General features: G+C 39.6%; 1 protein-coding gene across 1 annotated transcript; it reads right to left on the bottom strand.

Annotated features, from left to right (window-relative positions):
• Nucleotides 1–98: 98 nt before the first annotated feature.
• Nucleotides 99–13314, bottom strand: LOC149816366 (partner of Y14 and mago-like). Its single transcript, XM_089987243.1, has 4 exons — nucleotides 13012–13314; nucleotides 12778–12891; nucleotides 3770–4012; nucleotides 99–549 (listed from the first exon to the last, which is right to left on the bottom strand). The coding sequence occupies exons 1-4, from the start codon at nucleotides 13180–13182 to the stop codon at nucleotides 406–408; spliced, it is 672 nt and encodes a 223-aa protein (XP_089843369.1). The 5' UTR covers nucleotides 13183–13314; the 3' UTR covers nucleotides 99–405.
• Nucleotides 13315–18325: the final 5011 nt, after the last annotated feature.

Consider the following 18325-nt stretch of genomic DNA (forward strand, 5'->3'; position numbering starts at 1 on the left):
CCTTCAGTTTTTTTAGTCACAGTGTCCATGCAGCACTGAATTGAAGTACATTGAGGTTCACTCAAGTTCAGATAAGAACATTTTTACCAAAACAGATCTTGGATTGAAAAATAGTTGACCAAGAATGCATATCATCAAGTTTCATAATACAAGTACAATTTGCACCACATACATTGCCTGAGATAAACACCTAGCTCATGATGAGATTCATAGAAGATGGGAACCAGGTGGAGGAAAACCTGAACAAATGTTTTGACACTAAACTGCGACTAGAACTCACCATTACGAGGTTTATGGCTCAGTTTACTTCACATAAGTTGACAGAATTAGCAAGCCACGGTCTAGAGTACTTCACCAGATCTAGCACCTTACCAGGAGAAACAAAGCAAAAGAAGAGCACAGAACTCATGAAACAGAAGCAGCATTTTCGTTCTCCAGTTCCGCTAGCTCTTTCCGCCACCCTTCCAATTTGGCCAGTTTCTCTAATTGCTCTGGCTTAAGATCATCTTTCTCACTGGTAGATTTCTGCAGCGCCTCTGTCAACCGAATCTGTCATACACGTAATATTTGAGTGAATAACCACTAAACCCACCATACAAGAAAACAAGTAATATCCGTGTGAATAACCAGTAAACCCATCATAAGAGAAACCAAGTATGAAAAGAGGGTCACCCTGCCATCTTAGAGCAACATCACTTGGCCATTTCCACAGGGGGAACCCTTCCATCAACAAAGTAAAACCAGCAAAATCCTAACTTAAAATAGTGGGGCCACGTTAAAATACAGAAACCCAGAAGGAAATGACTCCATTAGTGTAACAATCCATGGAATGCAAATCTGAGCCATGATTCAGCTTTTACACATCCGTTTCTACAACCACTAACGTACAAATGGAACACCATGTTTAACTTTCCCGTTTATCATAGACAGCTAAACTACAGGCTTTATAATCTTTCTGTTTCATTGCATCAAGCGGTTGTGAGAACTAAAGACCTAAAGACACCATGATCCACTTCCCAGCACAACAAAAATACCTCAGAAAAAACAAGCCAAATACCTTAAATGCAAATTCTCGATCAATAATCATGGAAAAAAACAAACTCAAAACCTCGGGCTTCCAATGCTATGTTTTACAAAATAAGCATTATCTAGCCAAATCAAGATCCCAATCCCTAATATCATTTTATCTCTGTAAAGAACTTTAAGTCAATTTCTTAAAACCATCTAATAAATCAAATTGGAATTCCGGATCTTTTAGCTCTCTCTCTCTCTCTCTCTCTCTCTCTCTCTCTCTCTCTCTGCATAAACTGCTCTTCCTGTGCATTCTCTCAGAGCCTATCACTTCTTTGTTTCCGAACTTCACATATTCAGACAGAGTGAATCGTTGACAACATGTGCACAGGAATTGTAGCAGAAGCCCTGTTCTCTTGGATCTCAACAACCTGGATTCACCATGGCATCATCTGGGCTAGGTTCTCAATTACGCCCCTGGAAAAAAAAACTACATGTGTGCGTGTGTTGGCAGGGGCTTCAGATCAACCCACTTATCAAGAAAAGATAAGATAAAATAATGTGCGAGTGCTCCATAATGCAATCAATGCATTATATTAGCCTATCTCTCTTTCGGGAATAGTTGGCACACCCAAAGCACCCACTAACAGTAAAAATTTTAAGGAATCCCTTTTGAGTTCATTTTTAACTTCTTTAACAAATAAACAAGTCTTGGTAATCCCTACTTGAAATAGCCAAACACAAGCCGAGCTGCAAATTCATATGGAACATTATACAGTGACTTCCAGTATACTTTATATTCAAGTCCTTGTTAGCACACTGCCAGGTATAAAGTTGAACTAGCACTCTAAGAAAATCTTCAAATTGCTTTTTAAAATTTCAGGTCACCCAACTTGAACAAGGAAACATGCCGTAAGTGGGTTGATTTTGATGGAGCTGGCATAAATTCTAGTACTACTCTATATATGAAGTAGAATTTCCAAAAAAGAAAATGAAAAATTAATTGGCAATGTTAAATTTTCTCACAATAACTTCTAGAAATGCAGCTGTTATTAATAAGCTGGAAGATTTATCTAAGGCCTTCTTATGGCAAGATGAAGTATATGTAGGCCCAAGTCAGAGGATGGGACCGGCCTTAGGTGCACAAGCCTAGCAAAAATAACAATGGACGTCGTGTATGTGAAATATTCATTGTGATCTACTATTCTCAGAGGTAAGTAACTTTAACGAAGAAGCACTCGGTCATTTATTATGTTTTTATAGGATTCCCATTTATGGAGAAGCATTGTTCGGGGCTGGAAAGGTATTCAGGAAGAAGTTTCTTGGAGAAAATGTAATCTATTGATGTCGAAGTTTTGGACAGATTCTTGGTGTGGACCAGCCTTGTCATCCTTGTTGTTACATCATGAAAAGCAAAGCATTATGTTCCAACTTGGATGTTCCATTAAAGGTGTTCTACATGCCCTGGAGAACCATGCTTTCGCCTCTTTCACTGGTGTGGAGCCGCATTGGATCTTTGATGTTTCATGACGAGGAGGATTGCTTGATTTTGGAAAGGCTATCTTCCTGCCAAGGCATGTTCATGGAAAATGCTGTGGAACTCAATTTGTAACAAGTTCCCAACTGCGAGTTGGCCCTAATATCTGGATAAAAAATCATCTTCCAAGAGCTGCTTGGACCGTACATATAGCTGTAGCCAATAGACTTCTGACTCGGGACAGGCTCAAGAAAAAAAGTTTGGTCTTTCCTAATCAATGTCATTTATGTGTCTGTGCTGAGGAAGAACATGAAACCATCTTTTTCAAGTGTAATGTCTCCTAATATATGGCAGGCATGCTGTACAAAAATTCTGAAGCAGCAGAGCCCAAACAGCTCAATAATTCCGGAACTAAAGTGGGGGTTTTCTATTCAGTGTCATTGGGGTTAGATCAAGAAATGTTGGAAATTGAGTTTTCACATTATTATTTGGAACATTTGGGCATAAGAAATAGGATATGCCATGATGGACAATCTCTCTGAGTAGTAAAGAAGTGTCGCCAGCTTGTAAAGTTAGAACACTCTCAGTGGAGATGGATAATAGGAGCACAGCTAAGTGTAATATCTGGATAGATTGCAGGTCTGATCACCCCCCTTGTTGGTCTACCTTGGGTTTTTCATAGCAGGTTCAATTTGCAATCTGGGAGAACAATGGGGTTAAAATTGTTGTATTAGAATGCTTCTAGAGGTGCTCTTTTTGAGCTCTATCTATTCTCAAGCTGATCTCCCACATCCCAAATCATGTATCTTGAGTTCAGAAATTGAGGTGCTCTCCATTATGACTGACAAGGTTTTTGTCTGCTCCAATTGTAGAAGATGGGGTTGCTACAGTTCGTGCTAACCAAGAGGGTGGAGTGTCTCACCTTCCACTCTATCAAAGTTTAATAAAACAGTGAAAAACTGTGAGATAGGTTTAGAGATCCTGAGGCTTGGTTTTGTAAAGCATTGATCTCTCTTCGTAATATTGGTGATGAATTGGTTTGGAAACATAAGCCACCAGACTAAACTCCATCTTGTGGCGCTTAAAATTAAATGGAATGTAACATTATACTGAATGAAATGAAACTGGAGGGGGCTGTATCAAACGGTATTCTTATGAAAAAACAAAAAACTTGCAGAAATGAAAACATGCAACCTCAAAACAATGATGTATACTAAAATCAAACAGGATTCCAGTTACCAAGAACAAACTAGAACTGATGTAGAAGAATTGCAAAGGCACCTTCTTTTTCAGTGCACGAATTCGTTTATCAAGATCTGGACCTGATCCCCTTGGATTTGTATTCTCTATTGAACCTGGTGATGCAGTAGGCACTGCTTGAGTAGAAAAGGCAAGCTTATCCATCTGATTTGCTAATTCATCGCCATTCCATGGCTGGGAAACATCTTCGGCTGAAGCCCTCTCTCTGACTTCTTTTGCATCCACACTCTTTCCTTTATCGGAAGCTGATGAAGCAAGAGCAGCCTAGCAGAAAACCAAAAATACATGTCAAACAAAAACAAATATTCAGAAAAGAAACCAAGATGAGGTACATTGATTGATCACAATCCCCAGCACATTAAACCATAAAGTGAAATGTCAAAGGACAAGGAAGAAAATGCATAAGCTAGGCCTTTCAATAATGTGAAGATATTCTAAGGGTAAGATAAAGGCAGGTCCTAATCCAACTAGATCCCAATTTCTTAGATACAGCAATAACACTATACCAAAGTCCATCGACTTAGAAATGGATCAGATGTGTATAATCCAAATCTGTCCAGACTGGAATGTGTCATGTACGTGACCAGAGATGTGAACCAATCAGGAAGGGGATTCAAACTCAAAACCAGTGGCAACAGACATTCTTAGCCCCGAGTTAACAAACACGCACACACGCATATCCAGCAACTACAGTTATTTGGTCAGGTCAGATTAGGATCAAACCAAATCCAAGCCAATTAAACACAGCATTATCTTTCTCCACATACACCACACAAATCTGATTACCAGCATAAACACATATTGAGAAGAAAAGATAGGGTACTTTCAATCAAATTCATACAGTAAGACACCCTTAATGATCGGGAAAGTCTAAATACCATCCTGGAATAAATTAGGTGGCAAAAATTGCATGTGTAATAGTTTTAGGTGACATGAAAATCAAGACAAAAGCACTAGTAATTAGCCCATGAAAATCAAACATTTGTATAAGTAGGAAACTAGTGGCCAGTGGCACATGGCACCAACACCATACACTCCTTTAACAAGAAAAGGTACCGCAACTCAGCCATGTCATAAACGTAAAAATAGCAGATACAAACTTCCTCCTACTCCCACCATAGCATTTTAGAGCAAGAAAGCAATAGAAGAAGAAAAAAGAAGAGGAAAAGTAAAGAAATGAAGAAGAAACTTCATTGGATTCAAAAGAATGAGAGGCTACAACATAAAAGGGGACGTCCCTTTAGGGCTTCACAAGAAGACAAAAATAGTTGACTATGATGCCTATGACTATGTTACAGAAATACCCCTCAACAATAAACATATGTACAGCTCAGAGAGGATAGCATACACACATTGGTAAGATTCATATTAAATTCCTTAACACTCCCCCTCAAGCAATAACCATCTTAACTATGTAATCTTTGTTGTGACTTAGGCCATAGCGCGATACTCATCTTCCATTGTGGACAAAGCAACTCTCTGTTGTTTTTTTACTCTTCCAATATATAAAAAGTCTCCCAAGAATATACAAAATCCAATAGTAGAGTGTCGATCATACTCCTCCAAAGTCTACATCACAATATGCTCTCAACTCTAATGCAGATGAAGCATAAAAAAATAGTGTATAATGCATAGTGCTCTTGATATATCTAATAATTCTCAGCACAGCTGCCAAGTGAGCTGATATAGGTGCATTCATAAACTAGCTCATTATATGCACAACAAATGAAATATTCGATCTGAAGATGGTTAAGTAAATCAAACTCCCTACCAACTGCCTGTATACTGAAGGATCATATAGAAGTTCACCATCTGAATGCTTTAAGGTTGTGCTTGGGAGCACTGCATCGGAGTGCATCGGCATTGCTTTATGGAATCGACGATGCACTCTGTCATTTTGGAGCCAAGGTTTTTTCAAAACATGGTGTTGGGGAGGGTTTTGTCAGTGCCAAAACCCTCCCCAATGCATGTATCAGACACCCACCCCAGGAGGTGGGTTTTGTCGATTCCAAGAATGGACGCAGGGCCTAACACCCTGACCGATGCCCTGCATCCCTCCTGCTCTCCCTCTGCAATGTCCCATCTCCTTCCCTCCAATGAAACCATGCTTACCTAACCCAACAACCCATCGAACAGTTCTTCACCTAACATAGTAAATGTGTTCTTCCCTCCATTGTCATCCCCTCATTGAAACTTCTCCAAGAGGGTTAGAGAACATCTTCAACCAGCAAAACAAAGGTACAATTATTTTTATGGTTTTCTGTTTTAGCCTTTTTGTGCTTATGCAAAGAGGTTTTCTATTATTTGATATTTTTTTTCTGGTTTTCTATTTTAGCTTTTTTTTATGGTTTTGCAAAGAGGTTTGCTGTTTTTTTTTTTGCAAAGAGGATTCCTATTTTATATTTCCTCTTTTGCTTAAACCCTAGTTTTCCTTTTTTGATCTGTCATTTTCTACACTGTAGATATCTATGTAGTTGGATCTTCTTCAGAGTGTATCAACCAGGTGGAGCTGATTCACTTGCTAGAGATTGCTTAGGATGCTTCAATCTTTCCATTGATGGTACTAGTCTTCTAGTAATTAAATCTATTTCCACCATCTGCCTTCAAAGAGAAATGTGATGGCTTACATGGAAAATTTCCATTAATTTTATGAACATATTGTACATTATAATGTATTTAATCATGTTGGTTGCAGCTTGTTCTACATAGACTTTATAATGTCTAGACCAGAATTGCTAGTTGGGGAAGAGAAAGCAGGAAGCGATTCGAGAAGCGGAAGCGAGAAGTGAGGCACTTCCAAAATTTTAGGAAGCGAGAAGCGTGTGACGACTTAAAAGCGAACCAGGAATTGTCTCAAAAGTGAGAAGAGAAGCGAACCGGAAGCGAGGGAGAAGCGAAAAAAAAAATAAAAATAAAAATGAAAACACAAAAAAATGAAAAAGGAAGGGGAAGCGAAGGCAAGCTTCCCCTAAATGGGAAGTGCGCTTCCCAATTTTTTTGGTGCTTGCCATCACGTTTCGTAAGCGCCATGTTTTGCGCTTCTGAAATGCGCTTCCCCATGTCCTATGGTGCTTCTGGTAACCCTGGTCTAGACATATCCTTCTGCTAATAGGTCACTCTGAATGTATGACATTGCTAAAGAAATTCAACTTTTCCCTATTGGTAATGCTATCTTTTCAATTTGCATATGCGATCATTTATTCATCCTTTTCTCACTCACCAGCTTGTGTGGAATCAAAGGCCTGACTTTGGATCAAAGAAATCCAACCTGAGCTATGGATGTCCTAGTAAACTTGTGTGGAACAACTCAAAGTCAAGCAACCCAGGCTGAGATGCAGCAAGTTGGCAATGGCTTTGACAAGCATATCAAGCACCGTGGCAACTATTTGAAGGAAGTGGCATATTTCAACTTCTTTCCTTTCAGGCTACTAGAGGTGGAGGGTACACAAAGGAAAATATTGCAGGTTGCTGGACAGTGGAAACAGGAGTTTTGTTAGATGTTGAGCTTCCCAATGACAACATACTTATCATTCTAATTCAAAATATATGTTATCAATGCATATTTCACTTTATCCTGTTTCATTGCCAATTCTAAAATGACTGCAGCTATGAGTTGTTTCTCAATACATTTTTCTGCAATATGTAAAATGCAGAGAATATGAAACTTGGGATCTATGAACACATTGGGGATAAACATCAGAATTCTTGGATTTTATTTCTTTTGAAAAAAAATCTGTTATGCTGATATTGAAATATGGATTTGCTAACCTTTCTTGTTCACTTGTGGTTTTGATAAAATCATTATTTTACTTGTTTGAGGAAAAAAATCTTACTGGATCTCAAATGCAAAGTACATTTAAAATAGATGTATTTGTTAGACAAAGTATTTTGAGAAGATGTAGCCACATCATAGTTTTATTGTTGTTCATGAACACCTTCACATTTTGATTATTTGAGACTCTGAGAGAATGTTGATTTTTTCTGGATTGGCTGGATCTTGAGTGAGCAAAACTTGATCTCTTTTCAGAGGATTCTGATGAAGATTATATAAGTAGGATCTTACAAGAGAACAATCCGGTTGTAAAATTTAGATCTAGATGATCGGAAAATTTATTATGGGTTTCAAAAAGCTATATTGAATCTAAGATCAAATTTTAGATCTAAATATGTGTTTTAGATCTTATTGAGAAAAGATCAAATCTTGTGAGGTCATGTAGAAAGCATGACTTGGTTGAAATCTCATGCAAAATATATTATCCAGATAAGTAATTTGGATCATGATCATATGCTGAATCAAATAAAAGGTTATGCCAAATCAGAGAATTTGGTGAAATCCCTAATTAAGTGGTCTAGCAAGTAACCTATTATGGATAACTTCTTGAAGGGATGAGGCTAAAGCTCATTTTTTCATAAATCACTAATAATGGAAACCCTACTTACAGTTATTGGAGATCCCAAAGCCTAGGTTCAAAGGGAAGAACAAGCTATTGAGTGATTGTATATTATTAGCACTTATTTTAAGAAAACAATGGAGAATTTCCTTCCATCATTTATGGAAGAAACTGCTATTTGTGAATGTAACGAGATAGGTAGGATGAGATTTCATATCTCTTAATAAGTCTACAGGCCTACATGGCTAAGGCACTTTAGTTACAGGGTTCCTTTAATAGACTTACCTATGTAGATGCGGAAGTGAGGCTGCTTCCTATGGGACATGGGCAATCTCTAAAGCATCTACTATATAGGGATTAGCACAAGGCCATAATGTGCTGAGTATAACTAGTGTGGGCGTTTTGAATTTTGGACCCACTTCGATCCATGACCCGATTTGAAAATACTTTGGTTTACAGGGGTTTGTGGTGGTAGCGGAGGGATCGTGCCCATGGTTGTCAGTCGAGGAAGCAGGAGCGGAAAGCGATACGGTAAGCAGAAGCGGAAAGTGTGGCACTTTCAAAATTTTAAGAAGCGAGAAGCGTGAGATGACTTAAAAGCGAATCAAGAATCGTCTCGGAAGCAAACCGGAAGCGACCTAAGAAGCGAAAAAAAATAAAAATACAAAAAAAAAAAATGAAAGAAAGGGGGGGAAGCGAGGGGGAAGCGTGTTTCCCATAAATGGGAAGTGCGCTTCCCAAAAAAATCGGCGCTTCCCAGCGCATTTCGGAAGCACGATGTTTCGCGCTTCCCCACTAGGCTAGGCGCTTCCGGTAACTCTGATCGTGCCAACAGGCCTGAGATCAGAGCAAACCACAAACCCCTATGGGGTTTGCAGGGGCTTATGGGTTCTATTGCTCTTGCAATGTCTTTGCCATTTTCTTGAAGGTGAAATTGCATAGCTTTATTATATTTGTTGCATGTGTTCTCTTTCCAAGGCACATTGGTTCAAATCAGATATCCAATCTGAATCTGACACATTATTTCTGGATTTGGAACTTTACAATATAATTTGAATGTGGATTTGGATGGAACTTGGATTTGCTTAATTGGATTTTTTCTGGAATCAGATCAGTATTTTAGGTTGAATCTAATTCAGATCCATATCAAGATCTAATCTGATATCATCTTTTACATGTAAAGAAGTTAGTTTTTTTTGCCTTATGGATCTAGTATTGTCACATATCTTTCGGATGCAGGTTCAACCCTACAATATTTGATTTGATTCAGATCCAGATTTGGATTCAAGTAAACACCAAACATATCATATTCTGATTCAAATCTAACAAGATCTGTCCTGTATCCAATCCATTTGCGGCCCTACTCTGTAATAGTTTGGATCAGATCCAGACTTGGTTGCGGACCTATTGTTCATGCTATATGTTGTTTGTATGTATGTATATATATATAGATATATATATATAGAGAGAGAGAGAGACGGCAATAACAATGGACGACATTTCGTCCACTGTTATGTCGGATGCACGTGCGCGATCAGTGGTGGGAGTGCATTAAGGGGAAAAACACTCTTTAGCGGTGGTCATGACGAGAATGGAGTTTCCTCTTCACAGCACGACCTACTTTCTAATCTCCTCCTATGGCTCTGAAACCATTTTAGAGCAAGAATGCAATAGAAGAAGAAAGAAGAGAGCAAGTAAAGAAATGAAGAAAAAACTTCATTGGATTCAAAAGAATGAGAGGCTACAACATAAAAGGGGACATCCCCTTAGGGTTCAAGTAAAGAAATGAAGAAGAAACTTTATTGGATTCAAAAGAATGAGAGGCTACAACATAAAAGGGGACGTCCCTTTAGGGTTCCACAAGAAGAGTAGAAGACAAAAATAGTTGGCTATAATGCCTATGACTATGTCACAGAAATGCCCCTCAACAATAAACATATGTACAGCTTAGAGAGAGTAGCATATACACATTGGTAACATGCATAGTACATTCCTTAACAACTTTCAGTTCCAACAAACATAGGCTTCAACTCTTGATTCTAAGCAACCTTCAGTACTCGTACTCTTGCAACTCTTAAAGATACTATCCACTGTATACATCCTCCTACACATCAAGCCCCAAAATCTCCCAACAACAACCCACAAGGGATCAAGTCAACCAGCACTGCAATAATTGTAGGAGAACCTAATACAGAAAGTCCAGAAAACAATATAGGTGTTTCAAAATAATAGGTACCCATGTTGAACCTACTAGCAACCCAGCATGTAAATTACAAAACCTCAATCCCCTATAGATGCACCTTTGAACCCGAAGATGCGGAAAATCTCTATGTTACACTACAATGCACTGAAAATGAAGGAAAGCATGAAAATACTAAAAAACTGCATAAAATTCAGAGAAAATAATATGTTTAATCATCCATCTCTCTAAACCCCCACATAACAAGTATTTATAAAAAAATAAAATCCTAATCCTACTTCTGGATCTTGGATAAATCCAATACCCAAATAGAACTCCAAAACCAATAAGAAAACTTCTTGCCCTTCTTTTTTTTGGCAGATCGTCCTGGACCCAGATCTGAGGGTGCATCACCTATCCAACACAAGAAGTGACCATTTAGCACTTTCATGTTCCTATATGACAGACAACATCAGCCATAAAGTACAGAATTTTGTTTCTTAGTCAACTTTGATAGTTCAAACTTAAAAGGTAATGTTCATGTGAATAAACCAAGTGAAATACAGATGATTGACCACCAAGTGTTGTCAAATCACAGACAATTTTCACTTACTAATAGCAGAATATGCCATCCAGATCTAGAACTGAGGCGAAGTATCATTCAATTGAACATGCCAGCACATTGGTTGTTTACATAGCAGTGAATAACATCGACAGCTTTTTAATGTTCTCCATAAACGAGGCTGATCAGTAGGGCTTATTATCAAAATATGGAGTTTTCTATTTGTCAAAAGCAATCCACAGCCTAGTGCACCTCAGCAAGCTAAGGGCCCATATAGTTAAAATTGTCCTGTCCTACAGCAGGAAGATCTCTGGCACTCGTAATACAGATCAAAACCTAAGCAAGTATATGGTTAATGAGAGTTATTTGTAGACCCCCGCAAGCAGTCAATGTGTCACCTATGGCAAATGCCTTGAGAGTAGCTGCATGACCAATCAAAGACAAGGCTGAAAAAGGTACCAGGCTTAGTGAGTAGGGACTTGCACGTGACAAAACCAATGTTTTGTATGTTCCAGCATTTAACAGAGTATGAAGCAAATAACGGCATGTTGTGGTACACATTGAACAGAATTCTAATGTTTGTATCATATGTTATATTGAAGCAAAAGCAGAAGTAATGGTGAAAAGTTTTCCCCATGGAAACTCATCTTAAATGGCATATTCTTCCCATGTATCTAGAGTTAACCTTTAAAATTGTTTATGCAATTAAACCTTTTCTTAGAAAAGCTTGTATTACTTTACTTGCATGGCATTTGAGTAATATACGTTCAACAAGGCAACTTTTTACAGATATTATCCGAAATCCAGCATTTAACTTGCATTACTCTTATGTGTGTACGTGTGATTTTTGAAATTTGAACTAAGCTTGGATTTGGTCAAGCATAGCCTAAGGATTCTTGTCCCCAAAGTCAGGAATCCTTGCTTCATCGTAAACCACCTTCTCCCACCACTTGGTCAATCCAGTTGGTTCCAAATATATCTATTCTATTTTTTGTTTGTTTTAATTTACATTATATATGGAGACTGTAATGATAAAGGAGTTCTTTTATTTGCTCACATGAACCCATTCTCAGGTTAAGACATGCATTAGTTACCGGTTGATTGTGATGCTTGAATAACTAGTTCAGTCGATCATAAATAGAATGAATCTACACCATAAAAAATTGTACTTGTCGGTACTTATATACTATTTAGATAACTAAATGCCGTTCAATTCTTGCATAAACATTAATGATGATGTAATTGACATTTCAGTGTTGTATACAAAATTTATATATTTAGACAATATATTCTTACTATCTATACACAAGAAAAGTAAGTACAAGCCAGTAGGATCCACGGGTTGACCTGAGCGAAGTCCCAAGTCATGTAACTCAACATTGCAAAACCAACAAAAGGGGAGAACAGCACTTCTGCGAGAGAAGGCGAAGTGGACAATCATAACTCCATCGAATGTTTTCCAACACAAACAGTGCTTGTGATCAGAGACCACCCAAAAACTTGCATGATAAAATGTCAGGTACATCTCTATTTGATCCTGTTTTTAAGAATGAAAAAAGAGGAAATCGCACCATGGAAATCTACGGCCTTCTTTGTTACAATTTCCACAAATCGGGCGTCCACCTCAATTCAATATTTTCTTCGCTAAATTTAAAATCAAAATCTCCGAGATTTCCAACAAACAACAGAAATCAAAATTTCACCTAACCAAAACTTCTAATGTTCACCAAACAGCAGAAATCAGAAGCTTGCCAACAGAATTGAGAGTAAAAAACAAATCCAAACATTTAAAAACAGAATGAACTACGAAAAGTGCCCTAAATCTCTCAGGACATGGAAGAAAGGAAAATAAAAATTGAAAAAAGAAAGAAATAAGCGAAACAAAGCAAGAGAGGACCTGTTGATGCTTCTTCTCCTTCTTCCTCTCGTTCCTCTTGGCCGACTTCGTCTTCGGCTTCGAATCCAGCTCCGGATCGTAGCCCGGTGGCACCTCCGGCATCGGCTTCCTCAACTACACCCAATCCATCGAAGATCAAACCCCAAATTTCGTTATACTTCTCAGCGAAAAGAAGAGAAAAAAAAAAACGACGACGAATATCAAATTTCAGAGGGTAAAGAAGAGAAATCGCACCAGGGCGCCCTTGGGTTGATAGATAGCAACCTCGTCCTGGGGAACGTAACCAGCCCTGATCCTGATGGGCTTCCTGAGGGTGCCGTCGGGTCTCATGGTGGGGGCCAGGACCCTCTCCCCTTCCTTTAGGGCTCTCCCGAAGAAGGCCACCTGCTCCTCCCCGCTGTCCATTGTAGGGCACCCCTCCCGCCGACCCCCGACTGTATCCTGTGGGGGCGCAATGGTTTCTCTTCTTTTTTTAGGGGACGCCCGGGCGCATGCTGCCTCTCAAAGTGAACCCTGGAACTCTTTCTTTCTTTCTTTCCCTTTTTAAGTAAGAAATGCGTTTGGTGTCGTCGTCCTTCCTTTTTTTCAGCTCCAATTTTTCTTTCTTTCTTTCTTTCTTCTTCGTCTTCTTCTTCTTCTGGTTCTGCAGAGGAAGAACGCCGAGAGCCATTCCCCGATGTGGGGATTGCTACTTGGCTATTTGACTAAGTGAAATCTCAAGAATGCCCTTATGAGAGTCGGGTGACTCCCCGTCTTTCCACCGTTCCAAATCATACACAGACTCACAGATGGCTAACTCAGTAAAAAGGTTAACATTCGGTCCTGTCGACCTGACCATCCCAAATGAGCTGCGTATCATAGGTGCGGGTTGTGTTGCGTCGACCCAATCCAATTTCGTTTTAAATGGATTCAACGTGATCCAAATGCTAGGAATCGATTCTTGGATCGTATTTTTTGGACTAACAAATATGATTTTGCGAACCAAAAAACATATCGCAACCCGGGTGATTTTTTTCATAAAATTTTGTTTACGTTGATCCAAGAGGAGATTCACACTAACTCAACCATAAGTAAATCATTTTTTGAATCATGACATTTTGATGCATTGTGAGCTGTTGGATTTCGAACACTTGAAAAACCTGCTTAGATGTTATGATCACATCGATTTCCTACTCAATATATCATGTAGACCACCTCTATAGGGCCAGATGTAAAAAACAAAATTTGATAAAATCTGAAAATAAGGTGACTTTTAATCAACAGTTTTGTACCTTCGTTAGTAGCAAATCTTTACCAGTCACAAGTATCCTTAATATTATTGTGCTATTTTAAAAGGGTTAATATTTGGTGCCTTTGAAGGCACCAATTTATATGGAACTATTGAGTTGAAAATTATAAGTTCAAGCTTTATCAACTCGGTCTGACCACATAAATCTCTTGAGGAAGGTTTGTTTGCTAAGGATCGAAACTTGGACTGTGTTATTCGATTTTCAAAAATATGATTTTTTGAGTCATGAAATTTTAGTGCATTTTAGACTGTTCATTTTTTAAGCTCTTAAAAAGGTTGCTTATGTGTCGCAAATATGATTGAAAACTCATTTCTCACTAAACCAACATTGTACATCACATCCATGAGATTTAACTTTAAAAAAAAAAACTAAAACTTATGATTTTCAGCTCAATAGTTTTGATATAATTTGGTGCCTTCAAAAGCACCAATCATTAACCTATTTTAAAAACCAATGAGAAACAAAACAACAAAACAAAGGTTATGCTTTTAAAGTATTGGGTACACTCAATTCAATTCTGGTAGGAGCATGCTTTGTATCATCCAGTATAACCATGACTTTTGGATTGAGTAGCTTCAACATAAAAGCATGATGAATTTTTAGTGCATGGTAGATCGTTGATTTTTTAAGCTTTTAAAAGAACTTGCATAAGGAAGAAGAATTTGCGACGGTAATCGTACTGACCAGTTCGACGAGAGAGATGAATAACGGTTTATGCTTAGACTGCCATAGTGATGCAATGTGAAAGAAAAGGACCGAAGGAGAGAGATGGGTAGGAGAGACTTTCGGCATCACCATCGGTATACCATATCCCCTTCAGGTGGTATTGTTGCACCTCCAATCAGGGCCTACCCATGACAGGGAGGGTTTCACTCGAAGCTCTTGGTTTGTAGATGTGGTCATTAGCGTCGGTTTAAATCAGCCAACATCCACAACCTCCAAAACCTGGCCGGCTACCTCTCTCACTGGGGTATGTTTGTCGACTGGACGGGACCTGCAGATGTTGATCAGGCCTTCTTTCTTCAGCTCTCGAGAGCCTTAAAGGACAGCCTCGAGGCGGGATTATTAGACATCAAATCCATTAAAGGGTTTCTCTGGCAGGCTCCTTGGATTGTTATGCATGAGTTTAAGCTCTGGAAGTCCGATAGCTTCTCGTTCTTATACATGAATCTATATCTATAAGACTTAAATTGGACCATGGTGTTATCTATTGAGAAAAATTGTATGGGTCTGCATACATTAAAACACACATTATAGGTTGTCTCAGGTCCAGGCCCTCATTATCTTATCTAATACGGTTGGGTCATGTGGTATCTCATATGGTATGGTGCACTATGTGAAGAGACCTGTTCTGTCTATAATTTTGTAATTGGCTGAATTGAAGATAGACTCCTAAGTGAATACAAATTATGTTATCTTTGATGCTTCTTATAACCATCAAGAGATTCAATCCCTCTCATAAGGTTTAAAGAAAGGAGTAGGGTCACGTATACAGATTCTAAAAAATCATACCCGTCAACGATCTATCGGAGCGCTTATGGATTCATGTACATTTTTGCACTAAGATTTAGTTTTCAATTTTGATTTCAATAATTTAGCGAGAACGTGCATTACGGTCCTTTTAGTTTTCGGTAGATTTTTAAATCCAATAATTATGATCTTATTTTTTTTCCTATATTTTTTTAGTTTGGGGGGCGACGATCTATCATGATCAGCATCGAGGCGTAGGCAAAGGAGGGTTGATTTGACCCTTCTCGCATCATTTGGTTATGTCTGGACGTAGGGAGGGTCGATCAGCCCTCCCTCTTCTGGATACCGGATCATCGTAGAGCGGCAAGGGTGTTTGCCCCCTTTTGGCTTGCCGGATGGGAGGGCCATCGAGCCCTTCCTTTGCATGTTGATCAGTTGGAAGGGCCGTTTGGCTCTTCCCCATTTTTCTGCTCGTCGGATTTATGATAGGGGCTATCGACCGTCCAACTCCTCTTATCAGGGCCATCCTGGGAAGACATTGCTCTGTCCGATTGCCGGATGGGCACATGCCTTCTCACACAGCCGGACGACTGAGGTAGGCAGTCATTCTGTCCTGGCAGTATGGGTTCAGCGGCATCTCATAGTCCTTCCCCATTTTTTTTTTGCTGGCCAAACGGTGATAGGGGTCGACACTCGCTCAAATCACTGAACCGAAAGGGGCGATGCCCATTGAGATTTTCGGACGGGTGGTCACCTGTTTAGAGTGTCGGACGACAAATGGGAGGGGCGGATGCCCATCCAAGCTGCTCGTTCCTAGGGCCGGTGGCTGCAGTCTCGCTATTCAGTCTAGGGCTTCAAATGATGTTGTGAAACTCGGGACCGGTTCAGCCTTCAGGCAACCCGGAGACCCGTGCGATTCGGTTTTTCGGATATGGTATCACTCTGCAAACCTAACTCAAGCTTCAGACCGATCCAGCAACCCGACCGGTTTGGCTGTCCGTCCCAGGCCGGTTCGGCCATAAGGTGCGGGACATTTTTGAGAGTTTTCAACTAGGACATGGTGCTTAGCTGATTCGGTCACCTATACATGGTGGTTCGAATGTCGATCGCGGATTGGGTTGGACATTAGGCTTAGGCCGATTCGGCCAGTTGGTCCAAGCCCATATGGCCTTAGTGCACAGGACCGGTTCGGTCCTATGTTTCACTGGGTACAGACTTCACTAGCGACTCAGCTGGTTCTATGCTCATTGGGGGGATGACTTTCATCCCACCAAGAGCTTTGCATTTGAAGAATGGTGGCTTCAGGAGCCAGATTTTCTCTCGGTTATTGCTAATTCTTGGAATAAACCTGTTGATGAGCATTGGGCGGCGCTCTGGGTTCAAAAGAAGCTTTTTCGTCTAGCTAAGGATATCAAAGCTTGGCTTCATAGTCGTAATGTGGAGAAATTTCAGCGAATGGCCGCATGGGATCAGGAGATTTCTGTATTGTATCAGTCTATGTCTTCTTTTGACTCTCTTTCTGATTTGCAACTTCTCAGTCTTCAGGTCAGGTCCTTAGAATTAACTATGCTCTTAAAAAACTGGAGGGTCAAAGAGGAAATTCGTTGGAAGCAGAGGTCTAGTGTGAAATGGCTTGCGGCTGGTGATGGCAAAACTAAATTTTTTCACTCATATGCTTTCCATCGTCATAGGATGAAGGTCGTTCCTTCTATCTCCATTGGGGGTGTTTCCTATCTCAATCAACACGTTAATCCGGCAACCTCGCTATATTTTAAGAATTTATATTATGCTTCGTTAACTACGGAGGGTGTCTTGGGTAATGTCCTAGTTGGGTCAATTCAGCATGAGCAAGCCAGATCTATGCAAAGGAGGTTCTCTGACGATGAGATTTTTAGGGCCATTAAGGATCTGTCGGGTTGAAAAGCGTTTGGCATTGACGGGTTTCATGTCAACTTTTTTAGAATCTTTTGTGACTGTGTTAAATCGGACGTGGTGAACATGTTTGATGAGTTCTATCGTAACTCCAAACTGCCTTATCATTTTCATGTAACTATTATTTTGCTCATTCCGAAAGATGATGAGGCCATTGATATTTCTCGGTTCAGCCCAATCTCAGTTATGAGTGCTCTCTATCGGATGTTTACCAAGGTTTTGGCGAATAAGCTGAAATCGATGGCTAACCAGATTTTTTCAGACTCTCAGTTCGCCTTCATCCGTAATAAGAGGGTCTAACACTCATTCATCATGACGTCCGAGGTTGTTCATTCCTTGCAGCATAGCGGTCAGCCTTACTTTGTCCTTAAATTAGACTTTCATAAAGCTTTTGATTCTGTGCATTGGCCATTCTTATTTCAAATGTTAGCAAATTTCGGTATTGGTCGTCGTTTTTCTGGTTGGGTGAGGGAGTTGGTCTCAAATGCCCAGACCATGTTAAATATCAATGGTGTTAGAGGAGACCGGTTCAAGCTGGGGTGGGGTTTGCGGCAAGGGTGCCCCTTCTCGCCTTTGTTGTTCAATGCAATTGCTTAGGGTCTTGTGGTCTTGCTTAAGCGGGTTGTGGTATCACATTTCATTGATCCTTTGCAGGTTCCAGTCTTCCTGGGTCATATTCTTACTTATGCTGATGATATGATCATTTTTTGTCATGCAAATGTTCAGCAGATGCTAAGGTTCAAGCTTATCATTCAGTTCTTCCTCTTCTTATCTGAGCTTTCTCTAAATGAGACAAAATGCTCTATTACCATGTTCAATGTTCATGCCAATATGCTTGCAGTTAGGAAGAGAATTTT

The sequence above is a fragment of the Nuphar pumila genome, chromosome 14 (genome assembly GCF_984573655.1).
Source record: "Nuphar pumila chromosome 14, dmNupPumi1.hap1.1, whole genome shotgun sequence".
Classification (NCBI taxonomy): domain Eukaryota; kingdom Viridiplantae; phylum Streptophyta; class Magnoliopsida; order Nymphaeales; family Nymphaeaceae; genus Nuphar; species Nuphar pumila.